General features: G+C 41.1%; 1 protein-coding gene across 4 annotated transcripts in view; it reads right to left on the minus strand.

Moving 5' to 3' along the window:
* LOC133646686 (receptor-type tyrosine-protein phosphatase-like N) overlaps positions 1-23,820 on the minus strand; it is a 53,255-nt gene that overhangs the window by 15,784 nt on the left and 13,651 nt on the right. For 3 of the 4 annotated variants that reach the window (XM_062042356.1, XM_062042350.1, XM_062042335.1), the window contains 10 exons: positions 22,582-22,632; positions 11,138-11,248; positions 10,957-11,053; positions 10,744-10,891; positions 10,295-10,670; positions 10,048-10,191; positions 8,221-8,255; positions 4,429-4,565; positions 4,274-4,353; positions 4,114-4,178 (listed from right to left, as the gene is read on the minus strand). In XM_062042356.1, coding sequence (XP_061898340.1) covers positions 4,114-4,178; positions 4,274-4,353; positions 4,429-4,565; positions 8,221-8,255; positions 10,048-10,191; positions 10,295-10,670; positions 10,744-10,891; positions 10,957-11,053; positions 11,138-11,248; positions 22,582-22,632 — 1,244 coding nt within the window. The remainder of the gene's footprint in view (positions 1-4,113; positions 4,179-4,273; positions 4,354-4,428; positions 4,566-8,220; positions 8,256-10,047; positions 10,192-10,294; positions 10,671-10,743; positions 10,892-10,956; positions 11,054-11,137; positions 11,249-22,581; positions 22,633-23,820) is intronic. The other variant, XM_062042343.1, reaches the window with a different exon arrangement.

Consider the following 23,820-nt stretch of genomic DNA (forward strand, 5'->3'; position numbering starts at 1 on the left):
CATTTTTAAGGTTGTATTTTTTCTCTAAAATTGTCTTTCTGAAAGTTATAAGAAGCAAAGTAAAAAAATGAATGAATTTATTTAAACAAGTGAAGACCAAGTCTTTAAAATATTTTCTTGGATTTTCAAATTCTATTTGAGTTTTGTCTCTCTTAGAATTAAATATGTCGGGCAAAGTGAGACCAGCTTGCTAGTAAATAAATACAATTTAAAAAATAGAGGCAGCTCACTGGTAAGTGCTGCTATTTGAGCTATTTTTAGAACAGGCCAGTGGGCTACTCATCTGGTCCTTACGGGCTACCTGGTGCCCGCGGGCACCGCGTTGGTGACCCCTGTTCTAGTTTCTTCAAAATAGCCACCCATTGCTGTGATTACTGCTTTGCACACTCTTGGCATTCTCTCCATGAGATGTATGGGAAGTGAAGGTTCGCCGTCAACACTGGAGCGCCACCAACTACAATGTCGTGTGCAAGGTAAACACACAGAAGCTAATACAAATAATAACAGAAGAAATTAATAAAACAGACTCTCTTTGAATCTCAGTGCAACTAAAATAATGCTATTCGGTAACAGTAGAAAAAGTCAAACACAAATAGATGGAGAAAGAGTGACATAAACCCCATTTCGGTTGTAATAATAGATGACAAAATGAACTGGAAATATACAACGTAAAGTGGCAAGAAATACATCAATAATGAGAATATAGCAAAATTTGTTGTGGACCAAAACTCAGTCCATATTCTCTACTGCTCGCCAGTGTTACCATATCTGGGTTGTTGTGCAGAAATATACACTTATTCACTTACCATCAGTTAGAATAATGAGTGATTCATACAGTGATTATAAGTTAGGGCTTTCAAACGATTAAAATATTTAATCTATATTAAATAATTGCAGTTGTTCAGAGTTAACTGAAGATAATCTTGATTAATCGCAGATAGATATTCATTTTCCATCATTTTTAAATATAACCTAGACCAGACCTGGGCATTCTGTGGCCCGCGGGCCACATCCGGCCCTTTGTGCGTCCCTGTCTGGCCCGCGTGAGGCCAATCATAAACTACAAAATACATTTTAAAAAGTATCTATGTCGAGTGTGCAATACAACGGTGCTGCTTTTGTTTTGAAAAGCGTTATTTATGGGCGTATGTCCGTGTGTAACCTGTGAGTGAAGGTGCACAGCGACAAGCGAGACGCTAAAAAGAGAAAAGTTGATGACGAATGGCGTGTTTTCAACAAGACATGGACTGCCAAGTATTTCTTTACAGAAATTAAAGGTAAAGCCGTGTGCTTAATTTGTGGTACACAGGTTGCTGTGTTTAAAGAATATCATTTGAACCGCCACTACACATTTGGGGCGCATTTGAGAACGTGTCACTCTCCCGACGCACTGTAACGAGGCGGGTTGAAACCATCACTGGAAACTTGGAGCTTCAGCTGAAGAACAGAACGGCCGACTTTGACTGTTTTTCGCTGGCTTTGGATGAGAGCTGCGATGTACGTGACACCGCCCAGCTGCTCATCTTCTTACGTGGGATAACTGCAGACTTTCAAATCACGGAGTAGCTGGCAGCCATGCAGTCAATTAAAGAGACAACCACAGGTAATGACTTGTTCACAGAGGTAAATGCGTGTTTGGACATGTTAGGACTGAAATGGGACAAGCTGGCAGGTGTGACAACAGATGGTTGTCCAAATCTGACGGGGAAAAATGTTGGACTTTTAAAGAGGATGCAGGATAAAGTGACAGAAATGGACATTTTTGCATTGTATTATACATCAGGAAGTGTTGTGTAAGACAGTGTTAAAAATAAAACCATCAAAAGCAATCTGCTTTTGTATAAAGTTAAGTTAGGTTAAATTAAATTATTATTATTATTATTATCATTATTTATCTTACAGTATATCATAAATAATTTGAGCAAAATTTAATTGAAATATTGTCGGTGTGGCCCTCCAGCAGTGCTCGGGTTGCTCATGCGGTCCCCGGTAAAAATTAATTGCCCACCCCTGCCTTAGACAGATCATTTTCAATACCATGACTGGAAAATTAGTTTGTGCTATTGAATTTATTTATTTATTTAAAAAAATATATTTTACACATTATTCTTTAATTACCAGCTCAACACAAAAAGGACATAAACAGGCCTTTAGGAGCAGTTGTGTGTTGTGCTTCTGCTCGCTATTTCCCGCGCTTGTGGCTTCACGGTAACTGCACGCCGTTACATTTCCTCAAGTTACAGAACGGGCCGAGGGTCAAAAGTGAGTGAGGACGTTAATCTCGTGTACAAAAAAGATCGCCATTAAAGGACGCGTAATTATAACTTTGACAGCCCAATTACAAATACATTGGAGGCAGCCACCACAGTTGACATACTTCCCATTAAAGTCACAATTTGTCCGTGACTGCTGGTCCAAACCTCATGAAGATTTTGGCAAAATGAGGGTATTAAGTTATTTTTTTCATCGTTCGCCGTCGGGTGCGTGTTTGGAATGTCTGCTGGTCACTAAACACTACAGGAATGTAGCAGCAGAGTGCGTCAAATACGACCGCAAAATTATACTTTCACGAAACAAAAGCATGTTTTGTTTTAAAGGCCTACTGAAAGCCACTACTAGCGACCACGCAGTCTGATAGTTTATATATCAATGATGACATCTTAACATTGCAACACATGCCAATACGGCCGGGTTAACTTATAAAGTGACATTTTAAACTTCCCACCACACTTCCGGTTGAAAAACTCCTTTGGATATGATTTATGCGCGTGACGTCACAAAAGCAACGGAAGTGGTTGGACCCCATCTGACCCGATAGAAAAGCCTCTTGTTTTCTTCGACAAAATTCCACAGTATTCTGGACATCTGTGTTGGTGAATCTTTTGCAATTTGTTTAATGAACAATGGAGACTGCAAAGAAGAAAGTTGTAGGTGGGATCGGTGTATTAGCGGCTGGCTGTAGCAACACAACAAGGAGTACTTACTTGGATAGCAGACGCCTAGCCGATGCTAGCCGCCAACCGCACGGATGATCGGGTGAAGTCCTTCATCGCGCCGTCGATCGCTGGAACGCAGGTGAGCACGGGTGTTGATGAGCAGATGAGGGCTGGCTGGCATAGGTGGAGCGCTAATGTTTTTATCATAGCTCTGTGAGGTCCCGTTGCTAAGTTAGCTTCAGCGTCGTTAGCAACAGCATTGTTAAGCTTTGCCAGGCTGAGAATTATTAACCGTGTAGTTACATGTCCATGGTTTAATAGTATTGTTGATCTTCTGTCTATCCTTCCAGTCAGGGATTTATTTATTTTGTTTCTATCTGCATTTGAGCCAGATGCTATCACGTTAGCTCAGTAGCTAAAGAGCTTCGTCGATGTATTGTCGTGGAGATAAAAGTCACTGTGAATGTTCATTTGGCGTTCTCGACTCTCATTTTCAAGAGGATATAGTATCCCAGGTGGTTTAAAATACAAATCCGTGATCCACAATAGAAAAAGGAGAGTGTGTGGAATCCAATGAGACCTTGTACCTAAGTTACGGTCAGAGCGAAAAAAGATACACCATGCACTGCCTCTCTAGTTCTTCACTGTAACGTTCCTCATCCACGAATCTTTCATCCTCGCTCAAATTAATGGGGTAATCGTCGCTTTCTCGGTCCGAATCTCTCTCGCTCCATTGTAAACAACGGGGAATTGTGAGGAATACTAGCTCCTGTGACGTCACGCTACTTCCGGTATAGGCAAGGCTTTTTTATCAGCGAGCAAAAGTTGCGAACTTTATCGTCGATTTTCTCTACTAAATCCTTTCAGCAAAAATATGGCAATATCGCGAAATGATCAAGTATGACACATAGAATGTATCTGCTATCCCCGTTTATATAATTCATTTAGGTCGGCCTTTAAGTTTATGAGCTGGACTATGTTTAGAACTATATATGGTCATATTAATTTGCTTTATTTTGTCAGAAAAACTAACATCAAAACGATAGCAATTGCATTCATCCGGCGCCTGTTTAGTTGGCCATACTCTTCTGGTACACCACTCTGCTTCTAAGGGCACATTACCACCACCTACAGGACAAGAGTGGATCACTTCACTTTTTTTGTTTGGATTTCTTACCTGCCTGTCGCTGCTCTGCACAAACTTCAGGCCTGCCTCGGGCTCCAGGAAGTTCTTCTCTGCATCTGAGCATGTGCAGAAATCCCTCATAACACATTCAAGATCTCCTTGCTCAATACACAACATTTTGAAAAACATCCATCAGTGAAGCGACATTTACTCTGTTTTTCTGCCAGGTCTGCGGCTGGCAAGTTCCTGGAGTTTGAGTGGGTCGCATAGGCCGTGGCCGGTCCCAGCACACTAGCAGAAGGTTGAAAAATGACTTTAAATGTATTTGAAGCAGACACGACATTGTCGGATAAAACAACGTCATACTCTTTTGGTGTGTTGTTCTCCACGTTGTTCATCGTAGTGGAGTTGGTCTCCTTTTGCACTTTTACTGGTTTGGAGGACCTAATGTTGGGTACACCGTTTGGGGTAGCCATCTTGTGCTCCATGGAACCTTCTGTGAACTGAAGAATGAAGAAATGCAACGAAAATTAGAAGTAACTTTCCAAGTTAAAGACTTTAAAGGCCTACTGAAAGCCACTACTACCGACCACGCAGTCTGATAGTTTATATATCAATGATGAAATCTTAACATTGCAACACATGCCAATACGGCCGGGTTAACTTATAAAGTGACATTTTAAATTTCCCGCCACACTTCCGGTTGAAAAACTCCTTTGGATATGATTTATGCGCGTGACGTCATAAAAGCAACGGAAGTGGTTGGACCCCATCGGACCCGATAGAAAAGCCTCTTGTTTTCTTCGACAAAATTTCCACAGTATTCTGGACATCTGTGTTGGTGAATCTTTTGCAATTTGTTTAAAGGCCTACTGAAAGCCACTACTAGCGACCACGCAGTCTGATAGTTTATATATCAATGATGAAATCTTAACATTATAACACATGCCAATACGGCCGGGTTAACTTATAAAGTGACATTTTAAATTTGCCGCTAAACTTCCGGTTCGAAACGCCTCTGAGGATGACGTATGCGCGTGACGTAGCCCGGGGAACACGGGTATGCCTTCCACATTGAAGCCAACACGAAAAAGCTCTGTTTTCATTTCATAATTCCACAGTATTCCGGACATCTGTGTTCGTGAATCTGTTGCAATTATGTTCATTGCATTATGGAGAAAAAAGCTGAGCAAGCAAAGAAGAAAGTTGTCGGTGCGAAACGGACGTATTTTTCGAACGTAGTCAGCCACAACAGTACACAGCCGGCGCTTCTTTGTTTACATTCCCGAAAGATGCAGTCAAGATGGAAGAACTCGGATAACAGAGACTCTAACCAGGAGGACTTTTGACTTCGATACACAGACGCCTGTAGAGAACTGGGACAACACAGACTCTTACCAGGATTACTTTGATTTGGATGACAAAGACGCAGACGTGCTACTGTGAGTATGCAGCTTTGGCTTCTAAACATTTGATCGCTTGACCGTATGTGCGCAACTTTTTTTTTGCGTATGTACGTAACTTTTTTAAAATATATAAGCTTTATGAACCTTGGGTTAGGTGAACGGTCTTTTGGGCTGAGTGATTGTGTGTGTTGATCAGGTGTTTGAATTGTATTGGCGTGTTCTATGGAGCTAGGAGCTAGCAGAGGAGCTAGGAGCTAGCATAACAAACACGTAGGTGTTTTTATGCAGGATTAATTTGTGGCATATTAAATATAAGCCTGGTTGTGTTGTGGCTAATAGAGTATATATATGTCTTGTGTTTATTTACTGTTGTAGTCATTCCCAGCTGAATATCAGGTCACCCCCGCCTCTCACAGCATCTTCCCTATCTGAATAGCTTCAACTCCCCACTAGTCCTTCACTTGCACTTTACTCATCCACAAATCTTTCATCCTCGCTCAAATTAATGGGGAAATTGTCGCTTTCTCGGTCCGAATCTCTCTCACTTCATGCGGCCATCATTGTAAACAATAGGGAACTTTGCGTATATGTTCAACTGACTACGTCACGCTACTTCCGGTAGGGGCAAGCCTTTTTTTTATCAGATACCAAAAGTTGCAATCTTTATCGTCGTTGTTCTATACTAAATCCTTTCAGCAAAAATATGGCAATATCGCGAAATGATCAAGTATGACACATAGAATAGATCTGCTATCCCCGTTTAAATAAAAAAAATTCATTTCAGTAGGCCTTTAATGAACAATGGAGACTGCAAAGAAGAAAGTTGTAGGTGGGATCGATCGGTGTCTTAGTGGCTAAGTACAATACTGTAATATCTGTGATATTTGCATTAGTGTACTGTGTCTTTAAGGGTTTGGGGAACGCGCATGCGCGGGTGAGTTGGCGGAGAACTTGAGTGTGTGTGAGCGTGACTTTTGGCTAACAGCAGCTCGTGTATGTGTGTGCGTTACTTTTTGAACTACCGCTTGTTAATAAAGCGATTGAGCAATTTGTTTAATGGACAATGGAGACTGCAAATAAGAAAGTTGGAGCCGGTGGAGCGGCGGACTACAGCAACACCAACACCAGGAGGTTGTGTTGTGTTTTGAGCAGGATAACAGACGCACTACGGTGAGTACAGCTTTGGCTTCCAAACATTTGATCGATTGCCCGTACGTGCGTGTCGATATGTGCATGTGACGTACGTAACTTTGGGGAAATATATGTTTCTTGCCGACTCTGATGGCGGCCGGGGTGTCGTCAAAAGCGTACAACGCCCGCCGCCGCATCTAAGTTAGCTACGCAGCTAGGTTAGCTTCTGTTTTTTTAGCTTCGCCAAGCGGAATATTATTAATCGTGTATTTACATGTTCATGGTTTAATAGTATTATTGATCTTCTGTCTATCCATCCAGTCAGGGTTTTTTTTATTTAGTTTCTATCTGCATTTGAGACTGCTGCTATCATGTTGGCTACGTAGCTAGGTTAGCTTCTATTTTTTTTTTTAGCTTCGCAAAGCTGAATTATTAATCGTGTATTTACATGTTCAGTCACTGTGAATGTCCATTTCGCGTTCTCGACTCTCATTTTCAAGAGGATATAGTATCCCAGGTGGTTTGAAATACAAATCTGTGATCTACAATAGAAAAAGGAGAGTGTGGAATCCAATGAGCCAGCTTGTACCTAAGTTACGGTCAGAGCGAAAAAAGATACGTCCATCGCTGCCTCTCAAGTCCTTCACTGTAACGTTCCTCATCTACGAATCTTTCATCCTGGCTCAAATTAATGGGGTAATCATCACTTTCTCGGTCCGAATCTCTCTCGCTCCATTGTAAACAACGGGGAATTGTGAGGAATACTAGCTCCTGTGACGTCACGCTACTTCCGCTACAGGCAAGGCTTTTTTTTATCAGCGAGCAAAAGTTGCGAACTTTATCGTCGATTTTCTCTACTAAATCCTTTCAGCAAAAATATGGCAATATCGCGAAATGATCAAGTATGACACATAGAATGGATCTGCTATTCCCGTTTAAATAAAAAAAATTTCATTTCAGTAGGCCTTTAAAATCTACCACTGCAAAATGTGTGACCGTGTTAATTCAGGAGTGTATTTACTACAGTGAAACCTGATTATGCCACAGATAAGGAATGTTTCCTTTTGGTGTCTGCTGGCTCCAAATCAGCCAATGTGTCACAGCATCTCAGCAATGGCATTGCTAGATAAACTATTTTTTATTGATGACAGTCCAAATACTGTATGGTGAATTAGGATGGATGCTAAAAGGCTTAGTGGCCACATGCGTGGACAGCACCTTTTAGCTCTTATTTCCAAAAGTGTGTACACTACTGAATTGGGGTCTTATGGCCACTTATGTGGACACTTATACTGCCATCTGGTGGTGTCGGAAGAGTATAACATACAATGGAATTTGGAAAAAAAAAAGTGTAAAAATAAGAATGAGCATGTCACTAAACATGAAGTACACGTTTGTGTACTTATGGACTAAGTACATCATATCAAAATAGGATTCTTAGTTTTTATTCTAATTAGGGTCCAATAAGCCCAAATAGCAAAGAGACATAAAAAAAAGCTTGTAAACAAACAGCTGAATCACTGAACAGGTTGTCGACATAAACTGGACCGACTTCCACTGTGTAAGAAAAATGTTGACATCTCGGTCTGCATGCTATCACTGAAACATGTGCAAGACTCACCTTTTTCCCTGTGGCAGCATTGTTTCCATAGTTATCTGGAAAGTGAACACATCACATGATCAGTTGTACATCGTCTCAGCAAACAGTGGCTGCATCATCGTCTAGCCCAGGGGTGTCCAAAGTGCGGCCCGGGGGCCATTTGTGGCCCGCAGGTCATTTTTTAACGGCCCCACAGCACATTTTAAGAATACGATTGAAAAAAATAAAAGACATTAAAAGTGGTATTTAAAGAGCAAACAGGTTAAATGTAACAAGAAAATGTTGCAATGTTTACTCTAATCACACAAAGCTGCCATGAAGGCGGTTTCTTTCTTTAAATAATAATAAATGAATCAATGAATAATGAATCAAAAATGTCATTATGAATTATTGACCTATTCAAGGCTCCAATTACGTCACATTAAATATTTTGAGATATTTTTTGGGGAAAATGTTGCATATTTTGTGTTTGCCATGTAAAAAAACGAGCTGTTTTTTTTAAAGAAGGGCCTAAAACGGACAAACAAAAAACATAAACAACAATAAAACTGACAGATAGATCTGAAGTTGATCTCGAGATTATTGTGTTAAAAGTAAACAGTAAAAAAAATACATTATAATTTATTTTTTAACACTTTAATGAGTAGGACCCTTTTGATCCCCTACTATTTTAGTGTGATTAGTTTTTAAGTGTCATCGCTCAAAAAATAATAATGAATTAAAATCAATTATGTTATGAGTTATTGACCTTTTTAAGGCTCCAATTATTATATAATCTCAAATATCCCACTTAAAAATGTTATTGGGTGAAAATATTGCATATTTTGTGTTTTTTTCATTAAAAAAAAGGGTTTTCTTTGACAAAAAGAGCATACAATTTAAATCTTTAAAAAAATTTATATTGACAGATAGACCTAATGTTGATCCAAAGATTTAAAAACTTGAATAATAACACAAATAAAAATACTGAATAATGACACTTTTTATATTTTTTGGACCAAAACCCTTTGGGGTCCCCGGGATCAAGCCTGAGTGGAAGCCTAAATGTATATTTTTTATACATATATTGTAGAGATGTCCGATAATATCGGTCGGCCGATAAATGCGTTAAAATGTAATATCGGAAATGATCGGTATCGTTTTTTTTTATTATCAGTATCGTTTTTTTTTTTTAAATCCACATAAAAAACAGAAGATATACTTACAATTAGTGCACCAACCCATAAAACCTCCCTCCCCCATTTACACTCATTCACACAAAAGGGTTGTTTCTTTCTGTTATTAATATTCTGCTTCCTACATTATATATCAATATATATCAATACAGTCTGCAAGGGATACAGTCCGTAAGCACACATGATTGTGCGTGCTGCTGCTCCACTAATAGTACTAACCTTTAACAGTTAATTTTACAAATTTTCATTCATTACTAGTTTCTATGTAACTGTTTTTATATTGTTGTACTTTCTTTTTTATTCAAGAAAATGTTTTTAATTTATTTATCTTATTTTATTTGATTCATTTTTTTAAAAAGTACCTTATCTTCACCATACCTGGTTGTCCAAATTAGGCATAATAATGTGTTAATTCCACGACTGTATATATCGGTTGATATCGGTATCGGTAATTAAAGAGTTGGACAATATCGGCATATCGGCAAAAAGCCATTATCGGACATCCCTAATATATTGTATTGGTTTTTAAAATAAAAAATATCAAAATGGCCCCTGCTAGCTTTGATTTTCCAATGTGCGGCCCTCAGTGGAAAAAGTTTGGACACCCCTGGTCTAGCCTGATGCTCCCTTGACAAGATCGGATCGATACGTGAGCACCAAAGGGCTGACAGACCTTTAATGGATTTATGGCTGAAGGATCTCTCCAGCTGCAGCTGTTTAAGCACATCTGGCAGCTTTCCCATCTGCTCGGGGGACAGATCTTTCACATCCAGGCCATAGTGGTCCAGCAGCAGAGCCAAACGTTGTAGAGACCGGGCTGCAAACCAGTACAAGATTACATGAATCCTGATTGGACTGGAATGACTTTCTTGACCCATTTCTGGTTTAATAACATCAATTGATTATTTGACTCCTCCCACCATCCAATCCTGCGCTGGCATCGTACTTCAGCATCAACTTGCTGCGCTGCTGCTGCTGCTCCTTGCTAAGATGTTTAACTTGTGACTGGTAGTCCTGGTCATAGTCTAGCGGCAAGTCAAGCTCCGGGAGGGACGAGGCCAACGCTAAAGATGTTCCCGGCGCTCCCCTCTGGTGGGAGACGGCCCGGACGTGGGAGGAGGAAGACGACGGAGAGGTGAGGTAATAGGACACCAGGTCCTGGAGAAGCTGTCTGTCTCTGTCCAGAGCTTTTCCTTGGGATCTGGGGCGGGGAAGGACGCGGTGAAATGGAGAGATTGGATTCTCTTCTAAGGAGTTGAGGGATCGTTCAGTCTCGTCTTCATCGCCAAACTTCTGCTGCAATAACACAAATGGAACTTTTTCTTAGCAATTAGTCATTCAGCATGAAGAATCCCTTAAATCTCCTGACCTGGTGGTAGACGTAAGGTTCCAGAAGGGGGGTCTGCACGTGCATGGAGGATTGAGAGGGGTCAAAGGTTAGGTACTGGAGGAACTGCTGTATCATTTCCGGGTCACCTGACTCCTCAGCTCTCCGACGTCTTCGCTGACTGAGCAACCTAAAAAGAAATATGGAATTAAGAGATCCTTATCCCAGGTACGGCACGGCGGTGACTTCTCTTACTGTTTGCGCTCATGAAGCTGCCACGAGCCAACGGTGGGAATGTAACTCAACTCTCGGCCAATCGTCGCCTGGGTGACATCGTCCTTCCAGGTCATACCTGCTCCGGCCGCAGAGTTGTCAAAGGTGATTTCTGCTTCTTCTTTTTTTTTTGACTGGAGGGAAAACTCAAGCGTTGACTCACCTTGCACCATCAGGTCTTTGAGGACTTCCTGCAGCTTATGCAAAGTAGGTACAGACACCAGATACTGGACTGGATCCTGGTGAGGAGCCCGGCACTGTCCAAACAAACCATCTGCATAGAAAGAGAGAAGGCGACACCAGGCAGGTTTGTTCAAGTCAAATACTTTTGAAAAAAATCACATTTGAAATAGCTGGTCAAAAAAAGATATGAACTTATGTGAGCTTTAAAGGCCTACTGAAATGATTTTTTTAAATTTAAAATAGCAGATCCATTCTATGTGTCATACTTGATCATTTCGCGATATTGCCATATTTTTGCTGAAAGGATTTAGTAGAGAAAATCGACGATAAAGTTCGCAACTTTTGCTCGCTGATAAAAAAAAGCCTTGCCTGTAGCGGAAGTAGCGTGACTTCACAGGAGCTAGTATTCCTCACAATTCCCCGTTGTTTACAATGGAGCGAGAGAGATTCGGACCGAGAAAGTGACGATTACCCCATTAATTTGAGCGAGGATGAAAGATTCGTAGATGAGGAACGTTACAGTGAATGACTTGAGAGGCAGTGATGGACGTATCTTTTTTCGCTCTGACCGTAACTTAGGTACAAGCTGGCTCATTGGATTCCACACTCTCTCCTTTTTTTATTGTGGATCACGGATTTGTATTTCCAACCACCTGGGATACTATATCCTCTTGAAAATGAGAGTCGAGCACGCGAAATGGACATTCACAGTGACTTTTATCTCCACGACGATACATCGGTGACACACTTAGCTACTGAGCTAACGTGCTAGCATCGTTCTCAAATGAAGATAGAAACAAAATAAATAAACCCCTGACTGGAAGGATAGACAGAAGATCAACAATACTATTAAACCATGTACATGTAACTACACGGTTAAAAATTTTCAGCCTGGTAAGGCTTAACAATGCTGTTGCTAACGACGCTAAGGCTAATTTAGCAACTTAGCAACCGGACCTCACAGAACTATGATAAAAACATTAGCGCTCCACCTACGCCAGCCAGCCCTCATCTTCCCATCAACAGCCGTGCTCACCTGCGTTCCAGCGATCAACGGCGCGACGAAGGACTTCATCCGTGGGTTTGGCGGCAAGCATCAGCTAGGCGTCTTCTATCAGGGTAAGTAGTCCTTGTTGTGTTGCTGTAAGTATTGTACTTAGCCGCTAATACACCGACCGATCCCACCTACAACGTTCTTCTTTGCAGCCTCCATTGTTCATTAAACAAATTGCAAAAGATTCACCAACACAGATGTCCAGAATACTGTGGAAATTTGTCGAGGAAAACAGAGCTTTGTGTATTGTGTCCAATAGGGCCCAAACACTTCCGTGCATTTTGTGACGTCACGCGCATAAATCATATCCAAAGGAGATTTTCAACCGGAAGTGTGGCGGGAAATTTAAAATGTCACTTTATAAGTTAACCCGGCCGTATTGGCATGTGTTGCAATGTTAAGATTTCATCATTGATATATAAACTATCAGACTGCGTGGTCGCTAGTATGGCTTTCAGTAGGTCTTTAAATATGACAGCGGCATCGAAATGAAAGTGTCTTCTTTAATCCATAAGAACCCAGACCTATTTTGACTTTGCATTTAAAGTCACAGTGCTATTTTTAGAGCATTTTTTTAATGCATTTATTCAAGAAATATAGTAATAAACACTTGAATTGTAATATTTGACACCGTGTTGAAAATGTGATTTCTTACTAATACACCGATCCCACCTACAACTGTCTTCTTTGCAGCCTTCATTGTTCATTAAAAAATTGCAAAAGATGTCCAGAATACTGTGGAATTATGAAATGAAAACAGAGCTTTTTGTATAGGATTCTACGGCGTACCATAACTTCCGTTACTCGGACTTCGTCACGCGCATACGTCATCATACCGCGATGTTTCAGCCGGATATTTCCCGGGAATTTTAAAATGTCACTTTATAAGTTAACCCGGCCGTATTGGCATGTGTTGCAATGTTAAGATTTCATCATTGATATATAAACTATCAGACTGCGTGGTCGCTAGTAGTGGCTTTCAGTAGGCCTTTAATTCAGCAATTGAAGTAATTCAATTGTCATACTAGCACACGTGAGACACATGAGATGGCACGAAATGTAGTACTCGAGTTCACAACAACAATAGCATGTCATTTTTTATATTAATAGAATGGGATATAAATAGAGTAGGTTGTAAATCGCATAATTTATTGCTAGAAAATGGAATAGATTACAAATAGAATATCTAGCCGACCTGACACACTGTCATTTTGTTTAATTCAACTATTTTCCCTGAAATATGCACCCAGGCTTTAAGCGTGTTTTATCCCATTACTTGATTATCATCAATCTTTACTGCAGACATTAAAGGCCTACTGAAAGCCACTACTAGCGACCACGCAGTCTGATAGTTTATATATCAATGATGAAATCTTAACATTGCAACACATGCCAATACGGCCGGGTTAACTTATAAAGTGACATTTTAAATTTCCCGCCACACTTCCGCTTGAAAAAGCCTTCGAAGGATGACGTATGCGCGTGACGTAGCCCGGGGAACAGAGGTATGCCTTCTCCATTGAATACAATACAAAAAAGCTCTGTTTTCATTTCATAATTCCACAGTATTCTGGACATCTGTGTTGGTGAATCTTTTGCAATTTGTTTAATGAACAATGGAGGCTGCAAAGAAGAACGTTGTAGGTGGCTGTAGCAACACAAGGACCACTTACTCGGATAGCAGACGCCTAGCCAATGCTAGCAGACGCCTAGCCGATGCTAGCAGACCCACCGCACGGATGATCTGGTGAGCAGGTGAGCACGGGTGTTGCTGAGCAAAGCAGATGAGGGCTGGCTGGCGTAGGTGGAGCGCTAATGTTTTTATCATAGCTCTGTGAGCTCCGGTTGCTAAGTTAGCCTTAGCGTCGTTAGCAACAACATTGTTAAGCTTTGCCAGGCTGAGATCTATTAACCGTGTAGTTACATGTACATGGTTTAATAGTATCGTCGATCTTCTGTCTATCCTTCCAGTCAGGGATTTATTTATTTTGTTTCTATCTGCATTTGACACAGATGCTATCACGTTAGCTCATGCTAAAGATGCTAAAGAGCTTCGTCGATGTATTGTCGTGGAGATAAAAGGCACTGTAATGTCCATTTCGCGTTCTCGACTCTCATTTTCAAGAGGATATAGTATCCCAGGTGGTTTAAAATACAAATCCGTGATCCACAATAGAAAAAGGAGAGAGTGTGGAATCCAATGAGCCAGCTTGTACCTAAGTTACGGTCAGAGCGGAAAAAAATATGTATTTCACTGCATTCTAGTCCGTCACGCTAACGTTCCTCATCCACGAATCTTTCATCCTCGCTCAAATTAATGGGGTAATCGTCACTTTCACGGTCCGAATAGCTCTAGCTGCGTTGAAAACAATAGGAAAATATGAGGGAGTGAACAACTGACAACGTCACGCTACTTCCGGTAGGGGCAAGGTTTTTTTTTATCAGCGAGCAAAAGTTGCGAACTTTATCGACGTTGTTCTATACTAAATCCTTTCAGCAAAAATATGGCAATATCGCAAAATGATCAAGTATGACACATAGAATGGATCTGCTATCCCCGTTTAAATTTTAAAAATTCATTTCAGTAGGCCTTTAAGATCCATTACACACATAAAAACACAATACAAAACACAAAACAAAACAATAAAACATTAAAAACAAAACAATAAAACATAAAGCCCAAAGTTTCTGACATACAAACATGTGTGCCAATGGTTCCACAGTCCAGATGAGTACCTAACAGAACTTTGGCCATTCTCCGTTATCACAGTGATTATTAATCAAACGAACTAATCAATAGATTACGTGATTACTAAAATAATATGCAGCCCGAATCAATATTGAATCAAAAATAGCATGTTTCTCATATTGTTGATATTGCTATATTTATATCATTTTTACAAACCTAAAAAAACTACATTCTTGTCAAGTCAAGTCAAGTCAACTTTATTTATATAGCACATTTTCAACAACTTTTTAGATTGAACCAAAGTGCTTTACAGGTTAAAAAAGCATGGAGCAAACAAAAAACAAAAAAACTAAGCAAAACAAAAAACAAACGAAGAACATAAACAATGAGTGTGCTAAACAAGATAGTGCAAATGCAATACGGTAAAACGGGTCGAATAAAAAGTTTTAAAAATTTGCAGAATAAAAAATAATAATAATAAAAGTGCGACAAATTGAAAAATACAACTAAAGCGAAGGGGGGGGGGGGGGGGGACTAGAAATGGTGGCCTAGTGGGCGGACTCAGCTCGGGTCAAAGGCCAGCGAGAAGAGGTAGGTCTTAAGGAGGGTTTTGAAGACCCCCAGGCTCTGGGCTGACCTAATGTGGAGGGGAAGGCTGTTCCAGAGCTTAGGGGCGGCAACGGAAAAGGCTCTGTCCCCTCTGGTCTTTAGCCTGGATCTGGGGACCGCCAAAAGCATTTGGTCAGCTGACCTCAAGGCTCTAGACGAGGTATGGTGATGCAGCAGCTCGGTCAAGTATTGTGGGGCCAGACCATTTAGGGATTTAAAAACAATTAAAAGTAATTTAAAATCAATGCGGTGACCGACAGGGAGCCAGTGGAGTGAGGCCAGCACTGGGGTGATGTGCTCGCGTTTTTTGGTACTGGTGAGGAGACGGGCAGCCGCGTTTTGCACAAGCTGCAAACGGCGGAGTGATGCTTGATCAATGCCAGCGTACAGTGAGTTATTGTTGTCTAGCCGGTGTGTGATGAAGGCGTGGATAGCAGTCTCCAGGTCGCTCTGGGAGAGATAGGCCTTGGTCTTTGCTAGGGTTCTGAGATGGTAAAAGCTGGTACTAACCACTGAGCTGACCTGTTTGGTGAATTTGAAGGCACTATCAAAGATCACACCGAGATTTCTCACGGAGAACCGGATGTTACACCCAGAGGACCTAGAGCACTGACAAACGAGACTGGAGATGTATCGCAGAAGATGATTATCTCGGTCTTGCTCTCATTAAGGTTGAGGAAGTTAGCACTCATCCATGCTTTAATGTCAGTCAGACAGTCAAGCAGTGGTTGAAGTGCGACCTGTCCTGTGGCCTTAAAAGGTAAATAGATCTGAACATCATCGGCATAACAGTGGAATGGGACTGAGAATGACTTCAAAAGTTGCAAGAATATCTTTGAATTTAAAAATAGTTACAAAAAGAGACAACTGGAATTATATCAAACTTATTTTTCATTTTGATTGGACGTGTCATTGTGAAAATGATTACCGTAATTTCCGGACTATAAGCCGCTACTTTTTCCCCTCGTTCTGGTCCCTGCGGCTTATACAAGGGTGCGACTTATATACGGCCTGTTCTTCTCCGACACCGACGAAGAGGATTTGGGTGGTTTTAGTGCGCAGGAGGAAGACGATGACACAATGATTAAAGACTGACTTTTCATATACCGGTAGGCTGGTTATTTTGATAACGTACAGGCGAGCACTTTGTATTACTTTGCAGCGTTGTATTATTTGTACTCTGCACGAATGCTGTTCGCCATGTCAAAGATGTGAAAGTTTGATTGAATGATTGAAAGATTTATAGTTAATAAATGGGACGCTTTGCGTTCCCAAACAGTCATCTCTGTCCCGACAATCCCCTCCGTGGTAGCAGGAACCCCTATATACTACGCTAATTACACATCAAAACCCTGCGACTTATAGTCGGGTGCGGCTTATATATGGAGCAATCTGTATTTTCCCCTAAATTTAGCTGGTGCTGCTTATAGTCAGGTGCGGCTTATAGTCCGGAAATTACGGTAAAGGAAAATTAATAATAATAATACATTTTATTTGGTATAGCGCTTTTCAGAGTACTCAAAGACGCTTAACAGGATAGAAGTTAAAATATAAAACAGTTCAAGTAATAATATAAAATACAGGAAACATAAAAGCTGTACATTGTAAAATACATAATAACACTGGACATTTACAAGACAAATTAAAAAGTATGTTGGACTTGGGGTGTTGGTGGAGGGAACAGTGATAAAGTCATCTAAAATAATTTGTGTTAAAAAGGGGGCGGATAAATATAAGAATATTATTCTTCCATCTGCTCCTTTCTGATCATGGAAATGTATAAGAATCGAAAAACAATGAAAGTGTCAACTGTACGTGGCTTGTGTATATGCATTGTCATGGAAGGAATAAACAGAAAATGAGGATGATGATGAAATGATGTATCTCAAACAATTGGAATAATTGTATTATCTTGTCGATATTGTTACATAGTTTTTTAATATCGTTTTTATTATTATAAAATCGGTCACATGTAAGTTTGTTGATTAAAATGTATTTTGGTCTTGCCTAAAATCTTTGTCCTGTGTTTTAGTCTGATTATAATCGCGATACACCATTTAAAGTCAAAATATATCGTCAACATATCGACATTGTTATGGACAAAAAGGTAAGGTATTGCCCACCAATAACCCCGCAATAGTTGCCCATGACAACCACCAGCATGTGTCTATGGTACGTCACAACTTAATGAGATACAATCTGTGTGTACCTATATAGGGTCCATTTCAGCATATTTAAATAGTTATTTAAAAGTGTTCCATCCATCCATCTATTTTTTACGGATTTTCCCTTTTTGGGGGGTTCCACTGCCCCTTTATGCTACTTGCTGTGTAATTACATCAACGCTTACTGCAGTTACAACCTGAAGCAGAGCTGATGTTACTCTGTGTAAGTGTGTGTGTGTGTGTGTGTGTGTGTGTGTGTGTGTGTGTGTGTGTGTGTGTGTGTGTGTGTGTGTGTGTGTGTGTGTGTGTGTGTGTGTGTGTGTGTGTGTGTGTGTGTGTGTGTGTGTGTGTGTGTGTGTGTGTGTGTGTGTGTGTGTGTGTGTGTGTGAGCTTGAGTGTCTGTGTCCGGTGATGAGTCATCGCCGCTATCTCTGATCACACACACACGGGAGACACAGTTGTCAGGCAGTTGATGTCACTGTCGCCATAGTAACGGCTTCAATGAGCTGCAATTGGCTGATAGCGGCCGACCGTGGAGACAATGTTTACGTAGCACTTCCGCCCACTTTTTTTCCTTTCACTCTATCATTGTGTACGCAGTGTCAAACCTCATAGACAACATATTCTGTAGTAATTCACACCGCTAAAACATTTGGGAAATAGCGACAATAAAAATCTGTCAACTATTAGTAAGTTACTGTGAATGCATAAAATGACCGTAGAGCAATATGTATGTATGTATGTATGTAATTATATAAAGGTCAACACGTCAATACAATATTCTTAAAATCGCTTGTAAGGGACATTTTCCTGCTCCCCCGTCCCTATTTTCCTAAAAACTTGATCCTGTATTTATGCCGATTGCAAACATGATCAACACATCAAAGCTCATCATCTTGATACATTTCCAGTAAAAAGTATCAATCTCAGTACAGGCGGTCTTCATTTATGACGTACAGTGTTACGACATGTGTGGTTAAGGTCATTAGAAATGCAACCTGGTCACTAAGGACAGGACTCGCTGGATAAACTAGTAAACGGCGCACACTGCAGATGTGGGATTCTACCTGGTTAAATAAAGGCTAAGTAAATAAATAAAGAAGAATACAGCGCGCCTCACAGGCATCTGCAAAGAATGACATCACATACTTGTCATTACATGACTTACTAGTTAAAGGCCTACTGAAAGCCACTACTAGCGACCACGCAGTCTGATAGTTTATATATCAATGATGAAATCTTAACATTGCAACACATGCCAATACGGCCGGGTTAACTTATAAAGTGACATTTTAAATTTCCCGCGAAACTTCCGGTTGAAAACGTCTATGTATGATGACGTATGCGCGTGACAAAGTCAGAGTAACGGAAGTTATGGTACCCGTAGAATCCTATACAAAAAGCTCTGTTTTCATCGCAAAATTCCACAATATTCTAGACATCTGTGTTGGTGAATCTTTTGCAATTTGTTTAATGAACAATGGAGACTGCAAAGAAGAAAGTTGTAGGTGGTATCGGTGTATTAGCGGCTGGCTGTAGCAACACAACCAGGAGGACTTTGACTTGGATAGCAGACGCGCTATCCAACGCTAGCCGCCGACCGCATCGATGATCGGGTGAAGTCCTTCGTCGCTCCGTCGATCGCTGGAACGCAGGTGAGCACGGGTGTTGATGAGCAGATGAGGGCTGGCTGGCGTAGGTGGAGAGCTAATGTTTTTAGCATAGCTCTGTGAGGTCCCGTTGCTAAGTTAGCTTCAATGGCGTCGTTAGCAACAGCATTGTTAAGCTTCGCCAGGCTGGAAAGTATTAACCGTGTAGTTACATGTCCATGGTTTAATAGTATTGTTGATCTTCTATCTATCCTTCCAGTCAGGGGCTTATTTCTTTTGTTTCTATCTGCAGTTAAGCCCGATGCTATCACGTTAGCTCCGTAGCTAAAGTGTTTCGCCGATGTATTGTCGTGGAGATAAAAGTCACTGTGAATGTCCATTTCGCGTTCTCGACTCTCATTTTCAAGAGGATATAGTATCCCAGGTGGTTTAAAATACAAATCCGTGATCCACAATAGAAAAAGGAGAGAGTGTGGAATCCAATGAGCCAGCTTGTACCTAAGTTACGGTCAGAGCGGAAAAAGATGCGTCCTGCACTGCACTCTAGTCCTTAACTCTCACGTTCCTCATCCACGAATCTTTCATCCTGGCTCAAATTAATGGGGTAATCGTCGCTTTCTCGGTCCGAATCTCTCTCGCTGCTGGTGTAAACAATGGGGAAATGTGAGGAGCCTTTCAACCTGTGACGTCACGCTACTTCCGGTACAGGCAAGGCTTTTTTTTAATCAGCGACCAAAATTTGCGAACTTTATCGTCGATGTTCTCTACTAAATCCTTTCAGCAAAAATATGGCAATATCGCGAAATGATCAAGTATGACACATAGAATGGATCTGCTATTCCCGTTTAAATACAAACATTTCATTTCAGTAGGCCTTTAAGGTTTCGCACTTCACTATGGGACTGATCCAATTAGGTTGTCTGTTTTCATGAATATGCAGAATATATGCTCATCATCAGAACGCCCACCAAACAAGCAAATTGAATGCAAATTGAATTGCATACACAATGTGATTAATGAAGACCAAAACTGTTCTGCGGCCACTGTTTTGTGTCTATATTCATTAAGTTTAGTACTTGTACGTCTTTACTGTATTTTATGTCCTTCTCAATAATTTTCCCTCAGATATTTAGCCTCCCCCCGAATTGAATGACTATTGAGAACTTGATAATACTGATGTCTTCATTAGTACAAAGCATTGTGTGCGTTTTTCTTTTCGTCGCCGTCACAAACTACTCCATGTCTCTGCCTCGATTAGCGCTGTACACATGTGTTCCTGAGTACTTACCACATCTACTTGGTAGAACAGGAACCCTGTTGATTAGATGAAGTACTGCTGCCCCCTGGCTGCAGAACGTCCTATCGTTCTGAGATGAATATTTGGGTGTAGACTGTTAGAATAATTATGTGTAAGTTATCGCACAACTCTTATGCTTAAAGGCCGTTGCTTAAGTTATTAAAGTTGTACTTTTCTATCTGTGCAAAGGGACGACTTGCAAATCCGAGATTGCGAGTCGTCTCGTGTCAGTGTTTGTGTCCAGAACATCGAGTACCGTGACGCAGACAAAGCAGAGACAGGGCGATATCCCGAGTGTCAGCACATTTGCATTTCTGAATAATCATATATTGTGTCTAACTGGGACGGCGTGGCGAAGTTGGTAGAGTGGCTGTGCCAGCAATCGGAGTGTTGCTGGTTACTGGGGTTCAATTCCCACCTTCTACCTTCCTAGTCACGTCCGTTGTGTCCTTGGGCAAGACACTTCACCCTTGCTCCTGATGGCTGCTGGTTAGCGCCTTGCATGGCAGCTCCCGCCATCAGTGTGTGAATGTGTGTGTGAATGGGTGAATGTGGAAATACTGTCAAAGCGCTTTGAGTACCTTGAAGGTAGAAAAGCGCTATACAAGTTGTTGCGTTGACCAGCATTCCTCCAATGGGGAATTCCAATTGCTAGTCTCTCCCAGATTCTTTTTATGGCACATAAGCTGATGTTTATATTCAATCAACAGGCAGTAATTGGTATTTTGTGGTTTATTCTCCAAGCTTAGAGGACAAACCTGAGACCAACCCAGCACCCAAGCGTTCCCTAGCCCGGTCCAGATCGGTCTAGCTCGGTCTCCCCTCAAACCCCCAGAAGTCCCGTGATCTTCCCTCTGTCCCCCGCCCCCACTCCCTTTGTTTAGACTACTCAGAGTTATCTCTACTCTGACACATTCCAATCTAGAAGGCCAACACCTTACTATGAGACTCAAAAGAAGGAAGAATACTAGCTATTCTTTATATGACTATAGGAGTTTAGAAAGAAGTAACACATTTAAATATGGATATGATTCTGATCTGCTTCCAACAAAGTATAACCCATTTATCATTTATTTATTATAACTGGGGCTGTTGAAATGACCCCCCTTCCTTCAGAAGCAGCCTCAGGGATGTAACCAGGGACCTCCCAAATAAATAGAGGAGCACGTGGGTCTGTACCTTAGAGCGTAGGTTGGATCTGTAACTACGACTACAGTCCAAAACATCTCTCCTCATTGAGCCAAATTGAACTCTGTCTCTGCATGATTCCTTGCTTCTTGTCTGTCTAATAGATGTCATCAGTGTTTGAACCTGACATGTCTGAGATGAATACTTGCGTGTGGACACGAACAATGAAAAGCTCCCCTGCTGCACATGACACCCCTGATACCTCACCGCCGCCGCAAAAGTGTGTCCCTGTTGTGCTTCTGCACTTACACCATCAAACGGATACCTGACTGCTTTTGTTGTTCAAATCTACTATTGAAAGTGTGTTTTTCCTATCCTTTTGACCAAATTCAGAGAGGATAAACTCCGGCTGACCTGTGGGATAAGCTGTGTAAAGAATGGTTGGATGAATGTTATTCCCATTACTGTTTTTGCATTGTGATTATTGCTATTTCTGAGGTCTTGGCACCACCTGAGAACTCCAACCGGACTTTGCCTGATAGTGACAAGAACCCAGCTGACAACTATTACCTGTGCCAATTGCTCTTGTTATTTTGCTCATTTATAAGATGCAATTCTCGTCACATGGCCTTAATCTGTCAAGTTTGCGTGTCTTTTAATACGTGCAAACCTTCAGTGGGTCCTGCTCCTGCAATACTGTGATCCACTCCCAGAGATCCTGAATAATGCGGTCACTAAGCTGCGTACATCTCTGGCAACAAAATGCTGCCCTGTTACAGGGGAAGAAAGCCCTGAACACAAGTGACATCATGGCTTCTTGGATATTAGCGGTTCATGTGAGCATCACATATGTGCACGTTGTGCAAACTCACCGTCGTTGCAAAGATGATCTCTGGGACACAGATTTTTCTCGAACAAGCAACCTGCGAGGAAAAAAACAAACTCTTTCATAATCATTTCTTGCCGTGACATTTTTGGCCCCATGTTGTGCTACACAAATGTCTGGATTTGCACATTTCAGTACTTACACTTAACACTGGAGTAAATAAGTTTGTTCACACGCAGTTGTTGCACTCACCTGAACCACAGAGTTTTCATACATTGATTTAGGGCCCTATTCTCTAGGGGTGTAACGGTACGTGTATTTGTATTAAACCGTTTCGGTACGGGGGTTTCGGTTCGGTTCAGAGGTGTACCGAACGAGTTTCCACACGGACATATTAAGTAGCGTAGCGCACGTTGTGTAAACAATGCACATCGAGGCACAACACACGGCATGCTAGCAGCTAACGGGCTACGACAACATGTAAAAGCCAGAGCTGGAAGACCCTCCTGCCTCGTTAAGATCTCCCGTTTGGGAACACTTCGGTGCGATACAACAATGGAGGACGGAGGTTTGCCGACATTGTTCAGCAGCTGCTTCTGACAACACGTCAAACATGCTAACCCATTTGAAGCGTCACCACCGCATTCCAACAGCCTCTCCTCGGCGAGTCAGGCAGGGCTAAAGCAATAACAAATGTTTTTATAGCAGCAGATTTAAATCCATATTGCATTAAAAACTAGATTTTGATCCACTTCTATGGTGGAAGAACAATGAGCCCATATATCCTCTCACTGCCAAGTTAGCCAGTCAGTTCATCTGAGGCTGAGTTGACTTGAAACTGTTCAATGTTGCACTTTTTATATGTAGAAGAAAAGTTTTGTCATTTTATTTCATCCGAGCAACAACTTGAGGCAGTTTAATGTTGATTAACGTGGACCCCGACTTAAACAAGTTGAAAAACTTATTGGGGTGTTACCATTTAGTGGTCAATTGTACGGAATATGTACTGTACTGTGCAATCTACTAATAAAAGTATCAATCAATCAATCAATCAAAAAAAGCACTTTATATGTAGAAAGGTTTTGATAAGAAACCATTCTGAGCCTTATCTTATGGTGAAGTCAATGACTTCACCATAAAAGTGGGTGACATTGTTATCACCAGGAAAGATGAGGTCACCTACCTAGGTTCCATTCTAGAGGCTAACCTTTCCTGTGATAAAATGGCAACCAAGGTAATCAAAAAGGTCAACCAACGAACGAGATTTCTCTACAGAATCTCCTCT

Source organism: Entelurus aequoreus, linkage group LG01 (genome assembly GCF_033978785.1).
Source record: "Entelurus aequoreus isolate RoL-2023_Sb linkage group LG01, RoL_Eaeq_v1.1, whole genome shotgun sequence".
Lineage (NCBI taxonomy): Eukaryota > Metazoa > Chordata > Actinopteri > Syngnathiformes > Syngnathidae > Entelurus > Entelurus aequoreus.